The sequence below is a fragment of the Lissotriton helveticus genome, chromosome 4_1 (genome assembly GCF_964261635.1).
Source record: "Lissotriton helveticus chromosome 4_1, aLisHel1.1, whole genome shotgun sequence".
NCBI classification, from domain to species: Eukaryota; Metazoa; Chordata; class Amphibia; order Caudata; family Salamandridae; genus Lissotriton; species Lissotriton helveticus.
Window position 1 is genome coordinate 67709631 of NC_136063.1, and position 22142 is coordinate 67731772.

The 22142-nt window shown below is 44.0% G+C and overlaps 1 protein-coding gene across 1 annotated transcript in view; it reads left to right on the top strand.

The window, feature by feature from the left end:
• The window catches only part of LOC144827869 (embryonic protein UVS.2-like), a 71938-nt gene that overhangs the window by 17695 nt on the left and 32101 nt on the right, over window positions 1-22142 (top strand). Inside the window, exons 2-3 of the mRNA XM_078686034.1 lie at window positions 8554-8578; window positions 12220-12285. Coding sequence (XP_078542160.1) covers window positions 8554-8578; window positions 12220-12285 — 91 coding nt within the window. The remainder of the gene's footprint in view (window positions 1-8553; window positions 8579-12219; window positions 12286-22142) is intronic.

Below are 22142 nucleotides of genomic sequence, written 5' to 3' on the forward strand. Positions count from 1 at the left end.
TATATAGAGCTGAGTGCAGACACAGGTGAGACCCCCTTTAACCGTGGAATATAGAGCTGAGTGCAGGCACAGGTGAGACCCCCTTTAACGATGGTATATAGAGCTGTGTGCTGGCACAGGTGAGACCCCCTTGAACTATGGATTATAGAGCTGAGTGCAGGCACAGGTGAGACCCCCTTAACGATGGTATATAGAGCTGTGTGCAGGCACAGGTGAGACCCCCTTTAACGATGGAATATAGAGCTGAGTGCAGGCACAGGTGAGACCCCCTTAACGATGGTATATAGAGCTGAGTGCAGGCACAGGTGAGACCCCCTTTAACAATGGTATATAGAGCTGTGTGCTGGCACAGGTGAGACCCCCTTTAACGATGGTATATAGAGCTGTGTGCAGGCACAGGTGAGACAACCTTTAACAATGATATATAGAGCTGAGTGCAGGCACAGGTGAGACCCCTTTAACAATGGTATATAGAGCTGAGTGCAGGCACAGGTGAGGCCCCCTTTAATGATGGTATATAGAGCTGAGTGCAGGCACAGGTGAGACCCTTTAACAATGGTATATAGAGCTGAGTACAGACACAGGTGAGACCCCCTTTAACGATGGTATATGGAGCTGAGTGCAGGCACAGGTGAGACCCCCTTTAACGATGGTATATAGAGCTGAGTACAGACACAGGTGAGACCCCTTTAACGATGGTATATAGAGCTGTGTGCAGGCACAGGTGAGACCCCCTTTAACAATGGAATATAGAGCTGAGTGCAGGCACTCTGTGTACATGTAATGACTCTCAGGTGTGTTTCATAGAGTGCGCTCTTGAGCCGGGGAGTATGTCAGTGACAGTACTACGTATGTGAGCCCTTCACATCTACACCAGTGGACACGACATGGCGGACGCAGCTCCTGGCACAGCTGAAGGAGCTCCTTGTAAACTCACAGCTGGGTTGACAGGTCACCGCCACCAACATCTTAAAGGACACTTAACAGAAAATACCAGTGCACATCCTATTCTTGATAGCTATTATCCAATGGGCATCTAGCCACAAACATCTAATATATCCAGCGTACGTTAGTCCATAATTGAAGCACACAAATTTCATCAATATTCAATGTTCTTTTATTTTCTTGTCACAGCCAGCCGACGAGCGTTTCGCTCTTCCCGGGCTTTTTCAAGGCTGTAATTAACATATAAAATATAATACCATATCAGAATGATATTTTGTGGGCCACCTTACATATTACCAATGTATATTTACATACATCCAATTCACATGCGTGTTTAGTGCCACCAACACAGCCATGTTTGTCTGTGTGCACCTGATACCCATCAAAATAAACAAATCATTCTTTGAAAGTTTGTTTCATTAGTCTTAAATGTGCTGAGAGCATAACCACTCAGTGCGATCACCTTAACCGTAAAGTCCCTGCATTCGTCTAAGTATTTTTAAGAAAACCTTTAGTGAAAAAGTAAATCAAGTGGGTACAATGTTCTAATGTGCCCAAAATTATGCCAATCACCGCATAATTCATTATAAAAATGATTTATAAAAAGATTTACTGTTGATTCGAACTCTGTACTTTGCGCTTACCAAACAATCGTTCAGTTGAACACTCTGTATTTTCTGCATTCATTTATCACTACAAGCTTGGCAATATTGTTCCTGTAAAAATATATGGACGTAATATTTACCATTATATCTCATGAAGACCTATGTGTTCACGTCAATTGGTATAAAAAAAATGTCCATAGTTAGTAAGCTTACCTCCCGGCTTTTTATTTTCCACACGTAAGATTGCTGTGAGTAGTTTTGTTTTCGTTCCCCATATGGCTATTACGAGTTCAAAAGTTTGGTCTTGGAGCCTTGATAAGTTCCATCTAAAGTATTAATATGATAAAGCCATCAGTTCCAAATGCTCCTAGATTTGCTCAATGTCACCCTATTCTAAGTTACACTTGATGATAATGCAAGGATTTGTCACTACTATATCTATCTATAGATACTTATGTAGAATTGTTATATAACCATGCCAAGCTTTACAATTATATTTATTAGCTAAAAAGTTCTAAAAACATTTTTCTTAACCCGGGATGACATAATATATCTCTCCCTAGGTATGTCGAAAAAAACCGACATTTCCACTGTGTTTAAATCTACACTAATCTTATCTTGCTGCTTATGTTTCCAAGTTATACTTGTTTATACGATATGCAGCAAAGTCACATTAGTTAACAATCTTATATTATGCGATACGATGTTTCACCCTAGTTAGCGTTTTTGTTCTCCTCGCCCGCAACCTTAAAATATACAAAACGATCAACCAATCGCGTTTATATTTTCCCCGCCCGTAGCCTACATTATATTGCGAGCCGTTTACACGAACCGAATGTCCCACTTCCGTATCTATGCCCGTCATGCTTGCTCGCGTTCTTAATTGCTTACGACCTACGGCGTTTGTTTGGTTTAAACTTACCGCCATTGCGCGTGTAACGTTTCGGGAATGGTGGCTTCTTTCCGCGTTTCTCTTCCGGGGCCCTCTCTGTCTCATCTCACCTTTGTTGGTATAAAAGGCGATGACGGACTAATTTTGAAACCCATTTGCCTTGTACCAATCACATGGCGGCCATTTTGAAAAATCTAAGAAATGTATTTATTTACCATCAGTCATATAGATTCCTGAGCATTGGAGTGGATGGGGTACTTTTACTATAGGGTGATCGCACTTAATTTACGCTCTCTTTTCATTTATTAATTATCATTTCAGAAAGAACCTTAGTGTTTATTCAGTATTCAATGTCGCTATTCCATTTGTTAGGTGTAATTATTCAAACCTTCCTGGTATATTAAAAACATATGTACGACAAATAATACAAATAAAAATCACATACTTATTCCATTGGTTCTATTCGGGCACATTATACATCATAGATGTCATTCGTCTGTTGTTAGATCACACAAACCACAAAAAATTTCCATTTTGATTCGATGTTACTTGATCATCTATTGCATGTATACATTACATTCATAATTATTTACAGAAATTCATGCATCTCTTTATCCATGTTTGCCCCTTTCTCTACTGCTCTCAAAGAAATAATCCACTTGCTTTCCAGTTGCCGTAATTTACGTTCGCGATTACCCACCCTTGGTCCTGGCAACACCACATCTATTGCATGGAATTTAATCCTATGTAATTCATTCTGTTGATGTGTCATGTTAAAGTGCACTGCGAATGGATACTGCATATTGTTGTTGCGAATCGCACGGATGTGTTCCTGGATTCTTTCTTTCAAAGGCCTGATCGAACTTCCAATATAAATCCCGTCACAAACACATTTTAGGCAATACACTGTGTGTGTCGTATTACAGTTGATAAAATGGTGTATCTTAAATTGCTTCTGACTGTTGTACTGAAAGTGTGTTATTTTATTCAGTGCAAAGCAGCATATGCAGCACCTGCCACATTTGAAAAAGCCTTTGGGAGCTGTGCGCATCACAGTGCTTACTTTCAATGGGTGGAATATAGCTGGGGCAAAGTTCTTGTTTCAGTGTTTTGCCCCTACTGAAAGTAATTGACGGCTTTAAGCCCACTTTAGTATGTAGACTAGTGTCCTCTATTAGTAGATGCCAATGTTTATTTAATATTTTGTATAGATCTGTACTCACTGTGCTATACAATGGTATATGGAGCTGAGTGCAGGCACTCTGTGTACTTATAATGACTCTCAGGCTTGCTCTCAGGTGTGTTTCATAGAGTGCACTCTTGAGCATGGGAGTATGTCAGTGACAGTATCACATAGCCCTGAGTACATGTAAGGACTCTCAGGTGTGTTTCATAGAATGCACTCTTGCGCATGGGAGTATGACAGTGACAGTATCTCACAGCCCTGAGTACTTGTAACGACTCTCAGGTGTGTTTCCTAGAGTGCAGTCTTGAGCAGGGGAGTATGTCAGTGACAGTACTACGTGTGTGTGCCCTTCACATCTGCACCAGTGGACACGACATGGTGGATGCAGCTCCTGGCACAGCTGAAGGAGCTTCTTGTAAACTCAGAGCTGGGTTGACAGGTCACCGCCACCAACATCTTAAAGGACACTATTTACAGCGCTTTGAGGCCATGAGACAGGCACTGCAATGTCAGCGACAGAGCAAAATGGCCACAGGCTCTAATGGAAGCAAGAAAAATGGGCCCTCCTGTACAGATGTCCTGTAGTATGACAGGCATAGCAGCCGCCGCAGTAGGAGTAAAGTGGTACTCTCACCTGAGGTGGTACTGGGGTGAATGTATGACATTGTTCTACATTCTGTCCATCAACTGTGTTTTTTGCAATTTCACCCCGAGTGGGCTGGGGATGCTCAGACGTGAGTCCCAGGCTCTCTACACCACTGGAGTCATGCTATCCAGGCTGATGAAGGCTGATAGCCAGAAACCGGTCCTTGGATGCTTGATTCCGGTCTGGGAAAGACATGGCTTGGTAGTTCGGACTGGACTGTTCCCATGAGGCACAGGGTCAGAGCTGTTTGCATATAGCCAGTGTCTAACCCAGGGTGGTGTGGAGTGCAAAAAAATGATGGATTTAGGCCCAGATCCTTGTACTGGGGTGAATGTATGACATTGTTCTACATTCTGTCCATCAACTGTGTTTTTTGCAATTTCACACCGAGTGGGCTGGGGATGCTCAGACGTGAGTCCCAGGCTCTCCACACCACTGGAGTCATGCTATCCAGGCTGATGAAGGCTGATAGCCAGAAACCGGTCCTTGGATGCTTGATTCCGGTCTGGGAAAGACATGGCTTGGTAGTTCGGACTGGACTGTTCCCATGAGGCACAGGGTCAGAGCTGATTTGCATATAGCCAGTGTCTAACCCAGGGTGGTGTGGAGTGCAAAAAAATGATGGATTTAGGCCCAGATCCTTGTACTGGGGTGAATGTATGACATTGTTCTACATTCTGTCCATCAACTGTGTTTTTTGCAATCATAGGAAGTGGCATCACAAGCCACAACTTTACAAGAAGTGACATCAGATCTTAAGCCCTCACTTATATGTTTAGCCGGTCTATCATGAGTGCATTTCAGCGCAATTTGAGTATACATGCGAACCCTTCTCATGGAGGCAGAAGATTCACATTTGTGTACACTACACAAAAAACAATGTTGCCCTTTGTCGTCGTTAAGCTTCCTCTACCGAAGGATTGAACAAACAAACTCTATCGCCATCCTACTCAACCAGGGACAATATTACATATGCAGCACATTTCCACGTAGATGCGATTGCTTTAGCTAGAAACACAAAAGAATGGACAGTGGACCAAACACAAACAATTGCGGCACCAATCACAAAAGTCACCAATAAAATCAGAGTATTGAAAATATCTTGTGTGCAGACTTCCAAAGGTGCTCCCTGTCTGAGAGCACCCCCCCGTCTAAAGGGGAAATTAAACAAACACTAAACCAGAGCTGCACCACTATGAAAAGCGCATGTCCATATAGATAATTATAGCTCAGTGAAGCGCGGAGTGAGAAATGTTTCTTTCAAAACAAGAAACAGCCACAATCACAGGCGGGAGAGGGATGCCGAAAAATTATGCCGGTTTGGACTTCGACCACGAAGTTTGGCTGCTAGTGCAAAGAGTCCCCCCTAAAAAGACATGCAGATTTTAATCATACCAGCATAGTCTTGATCAAGTTGTGGCTATCATACCACGTTAGTGATTGATCAACCAACAACTATTGGAAATTGGATCACATCAAATAACGTCTTGATCTTTATATGAATCACTCATTCAACATACAAATCAGATGATAGATTTCTACTTCTGTTCAGAACAATCTACCTATAAGGCGACAACCCATCTACTTATCTTTCAGTCGCCTTATACTGATAAATGCCCTGAAGAAGTCCTTTGTTATAGGACGAAACACGTTGGCTGTTGCTTGTTTTGAAAAAAGAAATAAAGAAGAAAAATGTCTCATTCTGTCCTTCACTGAGTTATGATTATCTATATGGGCATGCTCTTTTCATAGTGGTGCAGCTCTGATTTAGTGTTTTTGTGATTGCTTTAGCTGCCTGCGCTCTCCAGAGTTGAGACCGCTCTCCTATGAGAAGTATTCTTACTCAGCCTTACCCACCTGCACTCATTTTAAGAGATTGGGGCTCATTTCTCACCAACAGACCCTGACCCAAAGCAACAGAGAAAGACAGAAAGGGAAGATAGGAGAGAGATATGAAAACAATGATGAATGCATAAAAGGGGCTGAAAAAAGAACCTAAAAGTATAAGCAATTTTAGGTTAGTGAACGAAAAAGGTTACTGTAACCTTGGCATTCAGCAATAGGACCCTAAGGAAAAGTTTCCGTAATTTGTTCCCAAAGCCGCGCACAAACTATCCTATGTGGCTATTTGCTCTTTGTGTGTGTGCTGCAGAAGGCAGCATATATGCAAAGAGGAAATAGCGAGGAGACATAGATATATTTCCTCTTGCTACGCCAGCCTCAGGTAGGTACACCAGTTTGGTGCAAACCTATATTTACAAGTCTTTGTAAATATGGTTTGTGTCAAAATACATCCATAGATGCACAGGGACTCCCTAGCACCATCCATATAATGCCTACCTGACGCAAGGTAATGCAAGGCAGGTCAATGTGTGGAACTGTAAATCCCAAAACGGATTTTGCATCAGGGTTGTGCCAGAAAAGTGACTTAGCCCTTAACATTTAGTTTTATTTAAACTCTGCCACAAAGAAAGTGGCAGCAAGAAGAAAACTGACAGTAAACCTGTTCTGGTTAATTGGTTGCAAAGACTGTGTTTTAAAATATCTTATGGGTTTAATGCACCGGCTGCAGAAATCTGTGTGTTCCTGGTGAATCTGAGTGAATAATAATTGTAAGATAACTCTGGAGGTTTATGCACTTGCTGGAAAGATCTGTGCTTTGTTTAGCCTAAGTTTTGACTCAAAGTAGCATAAAGGGTAAGTGCAAAGCACATCATGCAACATGCAAATGACAGATTTTATTTTATGTAGTTAGATAAGTAGGTTACGGCTTTGAAGACGGAGATCCTTATGTTACTTGTAGTTACTTGTAAAGCTTTTTTAAGCACAGTGAGTAATGGAAGATGATATGTGACTTCTACACCTTGTAATGCCCCACTGTTTTATGTAACACACCCTGTACAATGATTTACAAATGCAGATGATTTATTGTATATGTAATATTTATTTGTGATGAAAAACGCTCCGACACCCTGCATTGGGATGAGTAGCACTATCAAGAAAAAATGGTGGCACTTAAATATCTCGTATACCGAGCCTGAACAAAGTTCAAATCAGCTCCCCTTAACTGTGTGTGACGTGCTCACAAGGTGTGAGTCTTTGTTTCCCCTCTGCTGCCTTTGCTTCTAGGTGTGAGGCTTCTGACTGTTCCCAGCCAGGAGACTGAACAAAAGAAGCCTGATGACCCCTCAGATTCGAACTTTGTTATGGGCCCAGCTGGAGTCTGAAATGAGAGCGCCCCGTCCCTGCCTGCACGTTGTTGCTTGTGGAAAGCAGACAATGTGCAGGCGCTGCTGAATGTGTCCTGGTGTTTAGAAATGACACCGGGACTAATTAGGCACAATATTCAGTGAGGCCCAACCTCTTGGCATGGAGGACGGCGTTCACCCTTTGAAAATATTAGGTGGACGCCGTCCACCCATGTGTACCCCCGACTTGTGCCCTAGGCCATTGCACAAAGGTCTAGGTTTTCTGCATTTGGGGTCTCAGAATGTGGGGTGGAGAATAAATGGCACGTGCTAGAAGATGTAAATATTTTTGGAAACTCAACCATGGATTTTGTGGAGTGTGCATGCACAATTTCTTACACGTTTTACCAGGAAGAAATCTTGCTTGCCAAAAACCTGTGGGTGTGGAATTAGCAGGCGCGTTTGAATTCTGATTTGGGCGAAAAGAGGAGTTTGCACCCAAATCAGGATTAGTGCGGCCATCAGATGATCCTTATTGAGAAACTCCATGGAAAACTCCACAGACTCTTCTATTACATTATACGAGATTTCTGTACATCTTCTGACCAATCTGTGCTGCTGAAGGCCATTTGTTCTAGTGACACTTTTTACCGAAACGTTCCGAAGCAGTTGTCAGTATCCAAATAGGTACATGAACCCAAGACTTCACCCTTGGCATCTGTGCAACCCTGAGTACTTGAAACAAGGGGCCAACTCATGCCAGGAGCCACAGTGTTTAACCACCATATGGGATCTTCAATATCGACCCGCAACAATATTGACAGCAAGATATCAGCTGCACAGTATCAACAAGGAGGCATCGGAACAGTAAATCCCCTCTCCTCAATATACTCTTACCTTGATAATACTGTGCAAGGTGATGTTCTGCAGCTTATACCATTGCAGGTCGAGGTTTGTACTTTCCATATCTTTACATATAGCTCAACGTACATCTTATGTCATCTTTTAAAACATGGCTTTAGGGTTTCCTAAAGTTCTAATGTCCTTAAACTTGCATTTAGTGATTCAAATGTCATCTTTCTCTTTTGCAGATTTTCTATGAACTGGAGAAAAATCGTAAGTACATTTTTAGTCGGAATATCTTTGAACTTGATCATAGCTCTTGTACGTAACGAAGCACAGTGGGCGCGGGTGGTGGCTGCATTAAATACTATCTACTTAGTCCCTTTAAATCAGGGATAGAGAGTAAGATGTGCGGCCATGAATGATGAGCAACATGTGAATGTGCGCCTTGTGCATGATTATAATGCTGCTATGAGTCACTAGGTGTGAGAATGAAAGGAGGAGCAGTCACACCACTGACTACATGCACAAAATGAAGTTGCCAAGACCGGACATGAGAATGAGAAAAACATCCACAGAGAGGAAAACCCCTAAGCACCATTGGCCGCAGACAGAAATGGAGCGCTTTATGGATCGAATGCTCCATTGTGTATTTGGAACCGGTGTTTGGGAAAGGATTTAGAATGTCGATCAATCAATCAATCAGAGATTTATAGAGCGCACTACTCACCCATGAAGGTCTCTAGGCTCTGGTAGGGGTGAGGGGGGTATAGCCAGCTCTGAGGTCATCTGAAGAGCCAAGTCTTGAGGTCTTTTCTAAAGGCTTGCAGTGTAGGGCTTCGTCTGACGCTGAGGGGGAGTTCGTTCCAGGTCTTGGCTGTGATGTAGGAGAAGGATCTTCCCCCGATCTAGATCGTTGGATGTCAGCAAGGGCTAGGTTGGTGGAGCAGAGGTGTCTCTTGGGGCCATGGAAGGAGACTCTTTTGTTGAGGTTTTGGGGTCCAGTGTTGTGGAGGGCTTGTTAGGCGTGAGCAGCTTTAAGGTAACTCTCTTTTTGACGGGGAGCCAGTGGAGGTCGCAAAGCTGCTGGGTGATGTGGTTGTGTCGTGGGATGCTGAGGACGAGTCTGGCTGCTGCGTTCTGGATGGTCTGTAGATTGCAAAGGAGTGATTTGTTGATTCCGGGGTAGAGGGTATTTCCATAGTCCTGCCTGCTGGTGATGAGGATGAGCTGGGTATTGTCGGCGTAGGATACTACGCTGAGCCAGTGTTTTCTGACGATGCTTGCAAGGGGGGCCATGTAGATGTTGAAGAGCATGGGGCTGATGGAGGATCCTTGGGGTACTCGGCATCTGATCTTTGTGGGTTTGGAGAGGAAGGGCGGGAGTCTTATTCTTTGAGTTCTGCCAGAGAGGAAAGAGCGAATACAGTCTAAGACAGTTCCCTGTATACCAGCGTCGTGGAGTCTGGTTACTAGTGTGAGGAGGAAGATGGTGTTGAAGGCTGCTGAGAGATCTAGTAGAATGAGGGCTGCAATGTGGCCTTGACCAAGGAGGGTGCAGATGTCGTCAGTGGCGGTTAGGAGATCAGTCTTGGTGCTGTGGTTGTTGCAGAATCTAGATTTGGATGAGTCGAGGATGTTGTTTGCTGGGTGTTGAAGATTATTTGATGACTTTGGCGGCTAAGGGGAGGAGAGAGATGCGCCTGTAGTTCTAGAGGTCCGTCGGGTCTGCAGAGAGCTTCTTGAGGAGGGGTTTGACTTTGGCACTTCTCCAGGCGTTCTCCAGGCGTTTGGGAACATACCTGTTTCAAGGGCACAGTTGATTGTCAGGGTATGGGTAAGTGGGTGCTCCAGAGTGGATGCTCTTTATAGTCTTTGCGGTGGATTCAGTGGTGAGAGGGGTCCAGGTGAGGAGGGTCTGCTGGGTGGCATAGCTGGTGAATGGGGATGGGTCAGTGACTTGGTCTTGGTCGTCGAAGTTGTATTAAAGCATCCTGATCTTGTGGTGGAAGAAAGAGCTGAGTTTGCTGGAGAGGTCCTGGGGGGAGGGGATGTTGGTGGTTTCACTGTGGGGTCTGGTGAATTCTTGTATGATGGTGAAGAGTTAGTTGGAGTTGTGGGATTTGGAGAGGATTCTGTCCTGAATGAAGTTTCTCTTCATAGATCGGTCGAGTTGGTGGTGTTTCGTGGTGGTTTCCCTGTAGGCGGTGGGTGCTTCTGGGGTTTTGCTGTTTCTCCATGCTTTCTCCAGTCATCAGCATAAGTGCTTGGATTCTCGGAGGTCCGTGGTGAACCTGGTGGATTTCGTTTTGTGTCATCTGTCGGAGTTCTGGAGGGAGGAGAGCGTGTTGGAGTAGGCAGCGATCCATTGGTGGAGGTCGTTGGCTGCAGTGTTGGTGTCTGTAGTGGTAGGGGGAGGAGTGCGGTTGAGGGCGGAGGTGAGGTGCTCTTTGGTGATCTTGCTCCAGCTTCTGCCTGGGAGGCGTGGCATAGGCTTGTGTGCGGTGGGTTTTGAGAAGGAGAAGGGGACGCAGTGGTGGTCCGTCTAGAGAGGTGCTGTGGTGTGACTGAAGTGAATGTTGTTTCCTCCAGCTAATATGGGGTCAAGGGTGTGTCCCGCCATGTGAGTTGGGGTGGAGATGAGTTGCTCTAGTCCAATGCTGGCAAGGTTCTCTAGGACGGCGGTGGAGTTGGGGTCGCTGAGGTTGTCTAGGTGGAAATTCAGGTCTCTGAGCAGTACTTAGTCCATGGAGGCAAGTGAGTGGAGCGCGATCTAGTCTGTGATGGTTTGGTGAACGGGGTGCGGAGTCCGGGTGGTCTATAGGCGAGTGTCCCACGGAGTGTCATTCTGGGGATGGGGTGGGTCTGGAAATGGATATGTTCCATGGGAGATCGAGGCGTCGTGCAAGATGGAGATTGTCAGTCGTAGGGAGCTTCTGTGGACGATGGCGAGGCACCCTTCAGGGCGGTTAGGGTGGTCTTTCCACAGGATATTGTACCTGTCGGGGATGGCAGTTGCGATGTCAGGAGCAGATCTGGCGTTGGTCCAGGTCTCTGTGAGGAAGGCGACAAGGAGGTCCTAAATGTCTACTGCATGTCTGTGCAGGGAGCATACATTAAGGAGGATGCAGCTCAGGGGTTTGGGTATGTTGGCGTCTGGTGGGTTTGCGGTAGCTGTCTGGGTCAGAGGTGGGTGAAGGTGCAGTGGCAGTGTTGGCAGGAGAACAGGCCTCGGGATCTCGGCGCCGAGAGCTGGCAGAAGCTGGAAGGAGGGATTGGGTACAAGCCTGGGGGGGTGAGGCCGCAGAGGCAGCAGCGGCAGGAAAAAGGCAAAAGGCAATTGAAAAACAGAGGCAGCAGAGAAATCGTAAAAAAAGGCAGAGATTGAAAAAACAAAAACAGAAAAGACAGGATGACCAGAAAACAGAAAAAGACAGAAAAGGCTGAACAGAGACCAGCAGAAGAGCAGGCTCTTCCACTGGACCACCAGCAATGAGGCGCAGGCAGGAGCCTGCGAGTGGAGGAGGGCCTCAAACACTTACCTAGGAATCAGAAAGGCGCTGGGGCTGTGCCTCAACAACAGCGCTGCACGAGGGAAGAGCAGTTTCCCTGACCAGGAGGTCAGCGGTCACGCATTGTAAGAGCATACGGCCCATAAGAAAGATGGGCCTGCACACTTTTCCCAGTTTGCTGCATATGTCCTAGCGCCCACAGGGCTCTACGCATTTCTCAAACCTCCACCCACACTTGGCATGAACACTTTTGCGAGTTGGCAGAAATAGACAGTTTGTGCACTGACACTGATGCCCATTAGGACCCAGTGAATATTTCACCTTCTGTAATTGCTTTATGAATCCGTCTATTCCTGTGCACGAGCAGCTGATGTGAGGCTGTGAATGTGCCTTTTCTTTCAGACACCCGGCATTCAGAGGAGCCCCTGATACCAGATGTCTTCGAGATCATCACCAATGAGAACCAAGGTAAGAGACAACCTCAGGCTTCTGGGCACTAGACTTTATCACACGTGACCCTGAGCCCAGACGTCTCCCAGGTCATCACCAATGAGAACCAAGGTAAGAGACAACCTCAGGCTTCTGGGCGCTAGACTTTATCACACGTGACCCTGAGCCCAGACGTCTCCCAGGTCATCACCAATGAGAACCAAGGTAAGAGACAACCTCAGGCTTCTGGGCACTAGACTTTATCACACGTGACCCTGAGCCCAGACGTCTCCCAGGTCATCACCAATGAGAACCAAGGTAAGAGACAACCTCGGGCTTCTAGGTGCTAGACTTTATTACTCATGACCCTGAGCCCAGACGTTTCAAGATCATCACCAATGAGAACCAAGGTAAGAGAAAACCTCGGGCTTCTGGGCGCTAGACTTTATTACAAGATAGTCAGCTGAGACCCTGATCCCAGGTGCCCTTGAGATTAAAATTGAACCAACGTAAAAGCAAGCCTCTGGGCTTCAGGGCGCTACACCCTGTTACAAGAGAGTCAGCTATGAGCCTGAGCCGAGGTGTCACAATCATCACCGAATACAGCCAAGGTGCTGGACTGCCTGCAGGGTCACCCCAGATGTTTTCCTTCCTCTGCTGACCTGTCCTGAACTCATTGGCTTTTAGGACTCTGTGCACTTTTTCCCTGCTGACCAGTGGTAAAGTGCTTGTGCTCTCTCCCTGAAACATGGTTCTATTGGCCGACACCTAATTGTCACTTTTAATTTACTTTTAAGTCCCTAGTATCTGGTGCTGGGTGTAGATTAAACTCTACTCTGGGTAGTCGCACTCCTTGTGGTACCCACTAAAGTAGCCTTTTAAACATGTCTCAGGCCTGACCCTGCAGCCTGCAGTACAGATTGAAGTAGCCTCTCGACCTGGTCTCAATACTTATTCATTGGCTGATACTTTACAAATGTAGTATATCTGGGAACAGGTACCATCCATGCAAAAACATATAGAGGAGTGGAATAACACACTTGAAAATAAATGCATTCTGGGAAATAAAGTCCTCCTGAACACAATTCAAATTCATAGCATAGAAACATCTGGAGTCAACATGCACATATGTATCATGTCATCGGTGTACAACCTTTACAACGCAACTTTTACCACACAGTGCCTTTACGACGCAACTTTTACAACGCAAACCATTACAACGCATTGCGCTGGGGAACGCTCTAGGATAGGGAATATATTTAATTTACTATCCAACACCTTCCCTACTATCCACGGGGACTGGAGTTGGATAAGTAAATTAAATAAATCACTATCCAGCGCCTAAAAGCACTATGCGTTGTAATGGTATTCGTTGTAAATACCGCGTTGTAAAAGCATGCGATGTAAAAGTATGCGTTGTAACGTCATACATCCATGTCATCACCACATAACTACTATTATTAATCAAAGTGTATGACTGGCCCACAAAAGTATATATTTTAAAGGAATGTCTGAATACAATTATATCAATGGAAATTAAACTAACCTTTGTGTGCGTAAATTGAACCTGCTCGTTGGTCTAGTTCAATTCGTGAATATTCAAAGAATTCTAAATATTGGTTAATTCTTGTATGTAACACAGATAATGATGGAGTCGCGTGAGCACGCGAATCAAGATGGCCTCTCCGCGTTAATCACCGCGACGTAGGCCATTCATTGACTGTGATTCTGACTAATATTAGGCTGGTCTTGCCGTCTAATTTGCTTCCACGGGCTTGCCAAGAACAGCACTTTCAGAATTGGTGCTTACTTCAGCGTTTGAGTGAATTTTTGGAGGAGTATTTTCAATTGAACTCTTCAGCGGTGTTTCCTTCCACGTACTGCTGAGGTTCTCAGTCAGGAGGGCGGAGTCACTCACCGGAAAGGGAGCGGCTGTGGCCTGGTCACTCCCACAGATGGTTTTAGCTGCTGCACAGCATTATAGTGTACACCCTTTCTTTTAGGTTGTTTACATTTATAATAATTATTGCTCATAGCTTTAAAATTTGTTCATAATTATGGAAGGTAAAAATACTCCTTAAATACATAGCAAGCATAAAAAAATTGTTCGCCTCTGCCAGCCAAGTCTAAATTAGTAGGAGCCAGTGAACCTTCTTTGGCTGTATTATTTGATGAAATACAAGCTATTTGTTCCAACACAGACACTATTGCATCCGAAATAAAAAATATACGCTAAGATATGGCTAGTCTTTCGATGAAAGTCTCTGACAACGCAATCAAAATTCAAGACAACAAAGTCAAACTAGATAGTCTTATAACTATTACAGCACAGATAAGCCAATGAACATAGAAATCCAAACCAAATTAAACCTCGCTAAATGATATTTAAAATGTCGCATCATCATCATCTAGTGCCGATACGGAAAGCGGCAAGGGGAATTCCATTGTTAATGGTCAATGGGAACAACATTTTTATTAATCAAGACTTTGCCAAAGAGACTGTAAAAATCCGCAAAGAGTTTGTTGCTCTTCGTTGAAGTCTGAGAAGTTGTGGTTTCAAATATGGCTTATTCAATCCCTCCAGGATGAGAATATGGAAAGACGGATTCTTAAAGTCCTTCCAGCAACCTCATGATTTGGTTTATACTTAGATCACCGCTCACAGCTCTCCATGGAAAACCAATGAGAACGTTACTTGAGGACTATGATTTAAATGCTCTTCTAACTAGCCTAAACAGCTGAAATTCTTAAAAGGGCCTTTCTGGATTAGTTATTCTTGTCATGCGTGTGTGCAATTCAAGAATTCTATTTATGTTTCTATGTTGTCTTTTTTATGTGTTGGTCCGTCTCTTTCCTTTTATCCTCTGTTTTCTATTAGGGCTATGCTTACTCTGTCAGGTGATTCTTTTTTCTCTTCTATTTTCACTTTTTCATTATGATGTCTAATATTAACTGTATAAAAATTGTTTCTTTTAATGTAAAAGGTTTACAGCACCTTGTTAAACGTACTAAGGTTTTAGATTATTTAGCTAGACATAAGGCTGATATTTTTTTACTTCAGGAGACTCATATCGATGATACTGTTTTATCATACATGAACAAAAAATGGGTTGGGAATATTATTTCTTCACCAGCTCTTAATAGGAAAAATGGAGTTGCTATTTTGTTTGCAAAAATAATGCATATTCAAATATTACATAAATGTTCTGATTCTAATGGTCGTTTCCTTATAACTAAAATAAAAATCGATGATACTGTTTTACACTTGATTCTTGTATAAGGTCCCACGAAGGATGACCCCGATTTATGGTCTCTTTTTACATCGCAAGTTCTAAAATTGGCTAATGTTCCACTTATTATTGGAGGTGACTTTAATCTTATCTGTGATCCTTTATTGGCTAGAATTTCCCAAATTAAATATCATCCTCCAAAGGCTTATTTTACTCTTAAATCCTTTTTTAGAACTACTAGATTAGTGGATATTTGGCATTTGCATCATCCAACAGATAAACAATTTACTTTTTTTCTTATCCTCATTCTCGAATAGATTATTTATTAATATCCCTTCATTTAATACCCTCTATTTCTGATCCTACTATCCAAAATATTGATATTTCAGACCATGCACTTGTTTCATGCACTTTATGCCCTAACGTTTCTCAACAATCTCAAAAAAGATAGCGCATGAATATCAGTCTAACAGTTTTAACTCATAAAGAAATAGTAAATGAATTCATGAATTACTATTCAACATTATATTATCAAACTTCTTCTAATGATTTATACCATATTGGACAGGAGGAACATGGTGGCCGCTATCTAAACAGCTGCGGTCGGGATCCCTCGGGCTCTATGTTGGGGACCTTTGATGTCAGAGCCCTGACCGCATGTGTTTAATCCCCTCTCTCGCTTACCTCGGGGCGGTGATGCCTTGTGAGTCTTCCTTTCTTCCCTCTCCTCGTTCCGGCGGACGTGCACTTCTGGACACCTGCCGCGGCTCACCTGGATATTTGCACCTGAGGTAGAAGGCAGCAGCACGGGAGTGGAGACACCAGAGCGCAGCTTGCTTCCTGCTCCGGATCGCCAGAGGCAGGGGCAGCACAAGCGTCAGCTCTGGGGGAAGTACTGAGCAACAGGCAGACTCTAGGAGGCAGGAGGCTGGTTCTAAGGCCGGTTTCCAGGTAGGGCATTGGAATTTCATTCTTCTAAAGAAAGCAAGAACTATTGGGCTAAGTGAAGGTAAGAAGGAGCGAATATTATCCCCAGATAGCCTCACTAACAGTCATACCTCTAGTACCTACTTACCTCTCTGTAAAAGGTCACTTGGTATCATAAGGGCGCTAGCGCGGGGAGAGGTGCCTCAATACTGTATGGAGACAGGCAAAGTGGTAAAAGTTGCAAAAGTGGACTCCTCACAATCTAAAATGAGCAGATATACTCTGCGGGCTAGGGTGCCCCACTCCTCCCTTAATACAGATATTATTCAGCCTATCTTGACCCCCAGAGTCTCCCCTCCTGTATCAGAAGTTAAAGCATCAGTAAAGCAATGGAAGCAGAGAAGGGACACAACGGACTGCGGTCTCAAAGAAAATATTGCCCCTAAATGTGATAGTCACCCCATTTTTTAAAACATACTACAAAGTTATGTCTACCTCAACAGCAACTACCGGCGTACCCATAAAGAGTGTGAAGAGTGCAGACCAGGTTAGCCCTCAGGGAGGTGCACATAGCCCACAGTGCCTTGCAGATGTGGATGTGAGTAAACCCCCTGATCAACTGAGTGAAGCCCCAGAGGACATGTATTCCATCCAGCTGAGTAATTTAGAAAGGCCAATCTCCCTGAGTAAGCAAGCTGAGAGTTCGATCAGATTAGCCATCTATTCTACAGTGAGCCTCTCAAATAGGTACTCTGTTTTGGGAACTGAAGATAGTTTGGAAAACCAGCCGAAGGTTACAAAAACTACAAGTGACATTATCACACCGCATAATGCTGTCTTAGACTCTACGACTCACTCATTGGCTGATTTATGACTAGTCATGAAAGAGGAGATGGCTAGTAGGTTTACGGTTTCAGAAACAAACCAGGCTGAGATGCCTAGCAGGTTCTCGGTTTCAGAAGCTAACAAGGCGGCTATCCAACTATCATGCGAAGTGCTGACCCAGAAATTGGAAGAAGTTACTACGTGGACGGATTCAATAGAATCTGAGATCCCTAAACTTAAAGAAGCTATAAACACTAACTCAGCGGATGTGGTAAAATTAACGGTCGAAAACAAAGAACCTAAAGTCCATCTTGAGCGCCTGGAAAATAATTCCAGGAAAAACAATCTGAGGCTCCTAAATATCCCGGAAGACCTTGAAGGATCGGATATAAAGGGGTTCGTGAATTCTCTGTTAACGGGAACAGTTTTTAAAAACTCGTCCAGTATAGATCTCTCACATGAGATCCAAAGAGTACGCCGCGACCCTTTCAAGAGGAACCCCGGCAGACAAAGACCAAGGAAGATACTGGTTAATTTTTTGTCATACTCTGTTAAGGAGTTAATTGTATTCTCTGCCCTCAAGGAAGGTACTATTACATCTACATCAACATCCACAGGTCAAACCCCATTCTCCTTCCCTATAAGATCAGATGTCTCACATATCACCGCAACAAGACAGTGGGAGCTGGGGAAGAGGCTCGAGGATCTAAAAAGTTTGGGGGCAGGAGCACAGTTGAGGTTTCCTGCGTCATTATGTGTGATGTGGTATAATCAGATGCATTAGTTCCGCACGACTGAGGAGGCGGACACATTCATAGTCAGAATCAAAACGGAGGAGAAGGGGAGAGAGGGAGATCATTGAAGCTATGGGGGGGCTCTTTGACATCAAGGTTTCCTGATGCAACTAAATGCATTCACGTTTGTTTTATTGTTTGGAAGCCCGAGGGGGTGGTGATCGAATAGGCTTAGCCTATTGGAAGGGAGGGTTCCTCATGGGAGAAGGGGTCACAGGATGGGAGGGGTGTGATGGTAGTGGGAGGATAGGGAGCACAGGGTGGGGTGCAGTGGATAAAATAAAAAAATATACCTCGTCTCACTTGAAGCTTAGGAAGTCTTTGTTTAGTCAACACCAAGGGTCTGTAAGCTGATGGCAGGAATACCCATAAAAGACAGTAAAGTCAACTTTATCTCTTGGAATATAAACGGGCTAAGATGTCCACGCAGACAAAGGCTTATACTGAAGTATTTAAAGCTTTCCCCAGCTCAGGTTTGCCTTATACAAGAGACCCATTTGAGTTTTGTAGAATGTTGTTCAATATTTTCTAGAATTCCCTGGATAAAATGTTTTTGTTCCTCACAACAAACGATTAACAGCAGGGATGTAGTAATTCTGATAAAGCAAGGGGCTTCCTGTTCTATTAAATCAGTGCAGATGGATCAGACAGGGAGGTGGATAGTGGCACAATTGGCTTTTCGAGCGACAGAACTAGTCTGTGCCTCCTTCTATGGTCCAAATGTTGATGACGCAACCTATATCTGTAAGCTGCAATCAAAATTAATTACGGCATTTCCACCTATGATAATAGGAGGAGATTTTAATGTCCTCCTTGACCCTTTAAAAGACAGGTCAAATCAGAGTCACTTTATAGGGGCTCCTCGGATCCGCCAAGCAATGAAAAATCTGTTGCATGACTTAGACTTGGTGGACGTCTGGAGGGCAAAGAGGGGAGATCTCCAGGGGTTCACATTTTATAGCAAAAAATATTGTCACTCATCCAGGATAGACTATATTTTAACAAACAGACATGTCCTGGGTAGTTTGACGGGGGTCTCAGTATTGTCAAGTCACCTCTTGGATCACGATACAATATCATTCTCTACTCTTAGGAAGAGTAATACACTACAAACTAGATGGACGCTCAACAGAGCAAAGCTGTTAGACCCCGAAATTATACAGGCTACTAAATCATCCTCCCGAGAATACTTTGTTCTCAATATTAGCTCCACAACTATGGATTTTGTCTGGGACGCCTTTAAGGCCACCCTGAGGGGCAGACTGCATTGTCTTATCTGCTCTAACAATCGGGCTGTAGCCCGGGAGTTAAGTAATATGGAGGGGAGAATCCTGCAATTAGAAACGGAAAGGAATTAACTCAGGCACGGGAGCCGAGGAAGGTTGCCAAAAGTCCAGGGAGAACTAGAGGGGGCCAGGCAGGAGCATAGGGGAAAATTGGACCAGAAATTCAGGGCGCAATGGCTTATCAAGAACATGCAACATTTTGAGTATGGGAGGAAGACCGGGGCTCTACTGGCCTGGAAAGCAAGAACTGATTGCTCCAAGAATAATATCAATAAGCCTATAATAAATAATAAAGGGAATAAATCAAAAAGAGTAGAGGACATGCAAACTTGTCTCTTCTCCCTTTTTTCGGATCTCTACAGAGAGAACTTAGCCCCCTTCCTAGACCAAATACAAATTTGGTTAAGGGGTAAATCTTTGTCAACATTACCCAAAGCTAGCTGTAATCTCCTTGATGCCCCTATTAATTTAGAAGAGATTAAAAATCAAATAAAAAAATCTATAAACAACAAAGCATCAGGAACAGACGCACTGCTGAATGAAGTTTAGAAACCCTTATCAGAAGAACTAATTCCGGTATTGGGCACCTTGTTTAACTCAGTATATAGGTCAGCAGGCCAGATCTCCACATCCTGGAAGGACGCAAACATAGTACTAATATTAAAACCTTGTAAGGACCCATTAAAAGCAGACTCCTACCGTCTGGTCTCCCTGCTGAATGCTGACTATAAGATCTTCATGGGTATTTTAGCAAGGAGATTGACTAAATTGGTCCCCAATCTGGTCAACATTGACCAGAAGGGCATTGTAACTGGGAGATACATCCAGGAGCAGACACAACTGCTGATAGGTAATATCGACTTGGCCGTAGTAAGATCAGATCCCTTTGCAGTAGTTGCCTTGGACGCGGCCAAGGCATTTGACATGGTCTGCTGGTTGTATCTCTGGGAGGTACTTGGGACTATGGGCTTCAGTCCTATTTTCATTCAGACCCTGAGAAAATTTTATCAGGGAGCATCTGCAAGGATTCTATTGAACGGCATGCTAACCTCTAGCTTTAATACCCAGAGGGGAACAAGACAGGGGTGTCCTATCTCACCCCTGCTATTTAACATCTACATAGAGCCGTTGGCGCAGGTCATCAGACTGGATGATCTAATTTATCCCTTTAAATCCCAGAATTATCAATGTAAGTTAGCCCTATATGCGGACGACGTAATATTATACACCAGTATACCCTAGGGAGACCATCCCGAGGGTTGAAGCTCTTTTGGAAGAATTTGGCTCCTTCTCTGGCTATCTAGCTAACTCCTCCAAAACGGAGGTGATGTGTTGGAACATTGAACAATGGGAGGGCCCTACTAGCAAAGAGATAAAATACTTGGGTATCTATATAGTGAAAGAACTAGATAAAATCCCCCAGATAAATCTGAGTAAAATTACTAAAGAAATTGATCGTCTCTTCACTAGATGGAGGAATCTTCCCTTGACAATTTACGGGAAGGTTAACTTGGTGAAGATGGTTATCCTCCCTAAATTGACTTACCTGTTTAACGCAGGCCCCTTGGTTTTTTCCAGCTCATGTATTTCTCAGATTCAAAGTAAAATCTGGAGCTTTTTTGGGGGGAGATAAAAGAGTAAGGCTACCCTGGAAGAAGTTGAGGCATACGCTCACTAAAGGAGGGTTGGCTTTTGCGGACATTAGATGGTATTCTGTTGCATTCCAATTTAAAGGTATTCGTATGCTACTTTCAAAACCGGCGGATTCATCGTGGGGAAGACTGTTGGGCGAATTGGCTATGATGGAGGGCGGAGGAGGCTTTTTATACAAGTTTGGGGCTCTAAGGTACTTTAAACGAGTGCGTCTGAAGGTCCTGGGGGCTGCCCTGGAAACATGGCATAAAGTGAGATGTAGGTTGGGAATTGGCTATTTTTCAGAATTCGCACCTATATGGGATTCCCCTGGGACACCACTCTGCCTTCAAGATAGTCTGGCTGAACCTTTTAGGAGAACAGGCATAACCATCTGGTCTGACTCGGTCGACGCAGAAGGAATTCAGACTTGGGAGTTACTAAGAGCCAAGATAGGCCCGGGTTTTCAAAGTTTAAGTATGTACAACTTAAATCTTGGTTTGAAGCAGGAAAGGGGGAAATAACTGGAGACTGGGATACAGAGATTTTTTCCAATCAGTACAGCCAAAAAAGAAACATTTGGTATAAGAAGTCTCTAGATGCAGAAGATTTGGATCTTCCACCATTGGAGATTTACTTGAGCCCTCTCTGAAATTATTATATAAATTTATCAAACCAGCCAGCCTAAAGAAAACTCATTTTTTTTGTCACCAATCGACTTTACTAAACGCCAGCTAAGATAGCCAAGTTTACCCCGTTGCCTACCCCAAAATGTCCTAGCTGTAAGGCACTCAATGCTAATGACATCCCTATTTTCTACGAGTGTCCCGAATTAAGTGCCTTCTGGAAGGGGGTCGGGGACACTCTCCGTGGCATCTTTAAAGTAAACATTGAGGTCAAACTATCATTGGTATTTTTTGGAAACAACGGCACATCTACTCCGAACCTATTACAGATTCATAGTGGGTTGCTTCTATACCTGGTGCTAATTGTCTGGAGAGAAATATGTATGAAGTGGAAAGATCCCCATCCTCCGAAGAGAGAAGATTGGCTTAAAGTCACATTTGCTATGGCTCGCCTAGACCAGGACGGAACTGAGGCTAGCTCTATAAACATCTGGCAGCCCCTTTCGACCTGGGGCCACGATTTGAGATTAATATAATCTTTGCTGGCTCCTCCTATGGTCCTACGATTACCCCTAG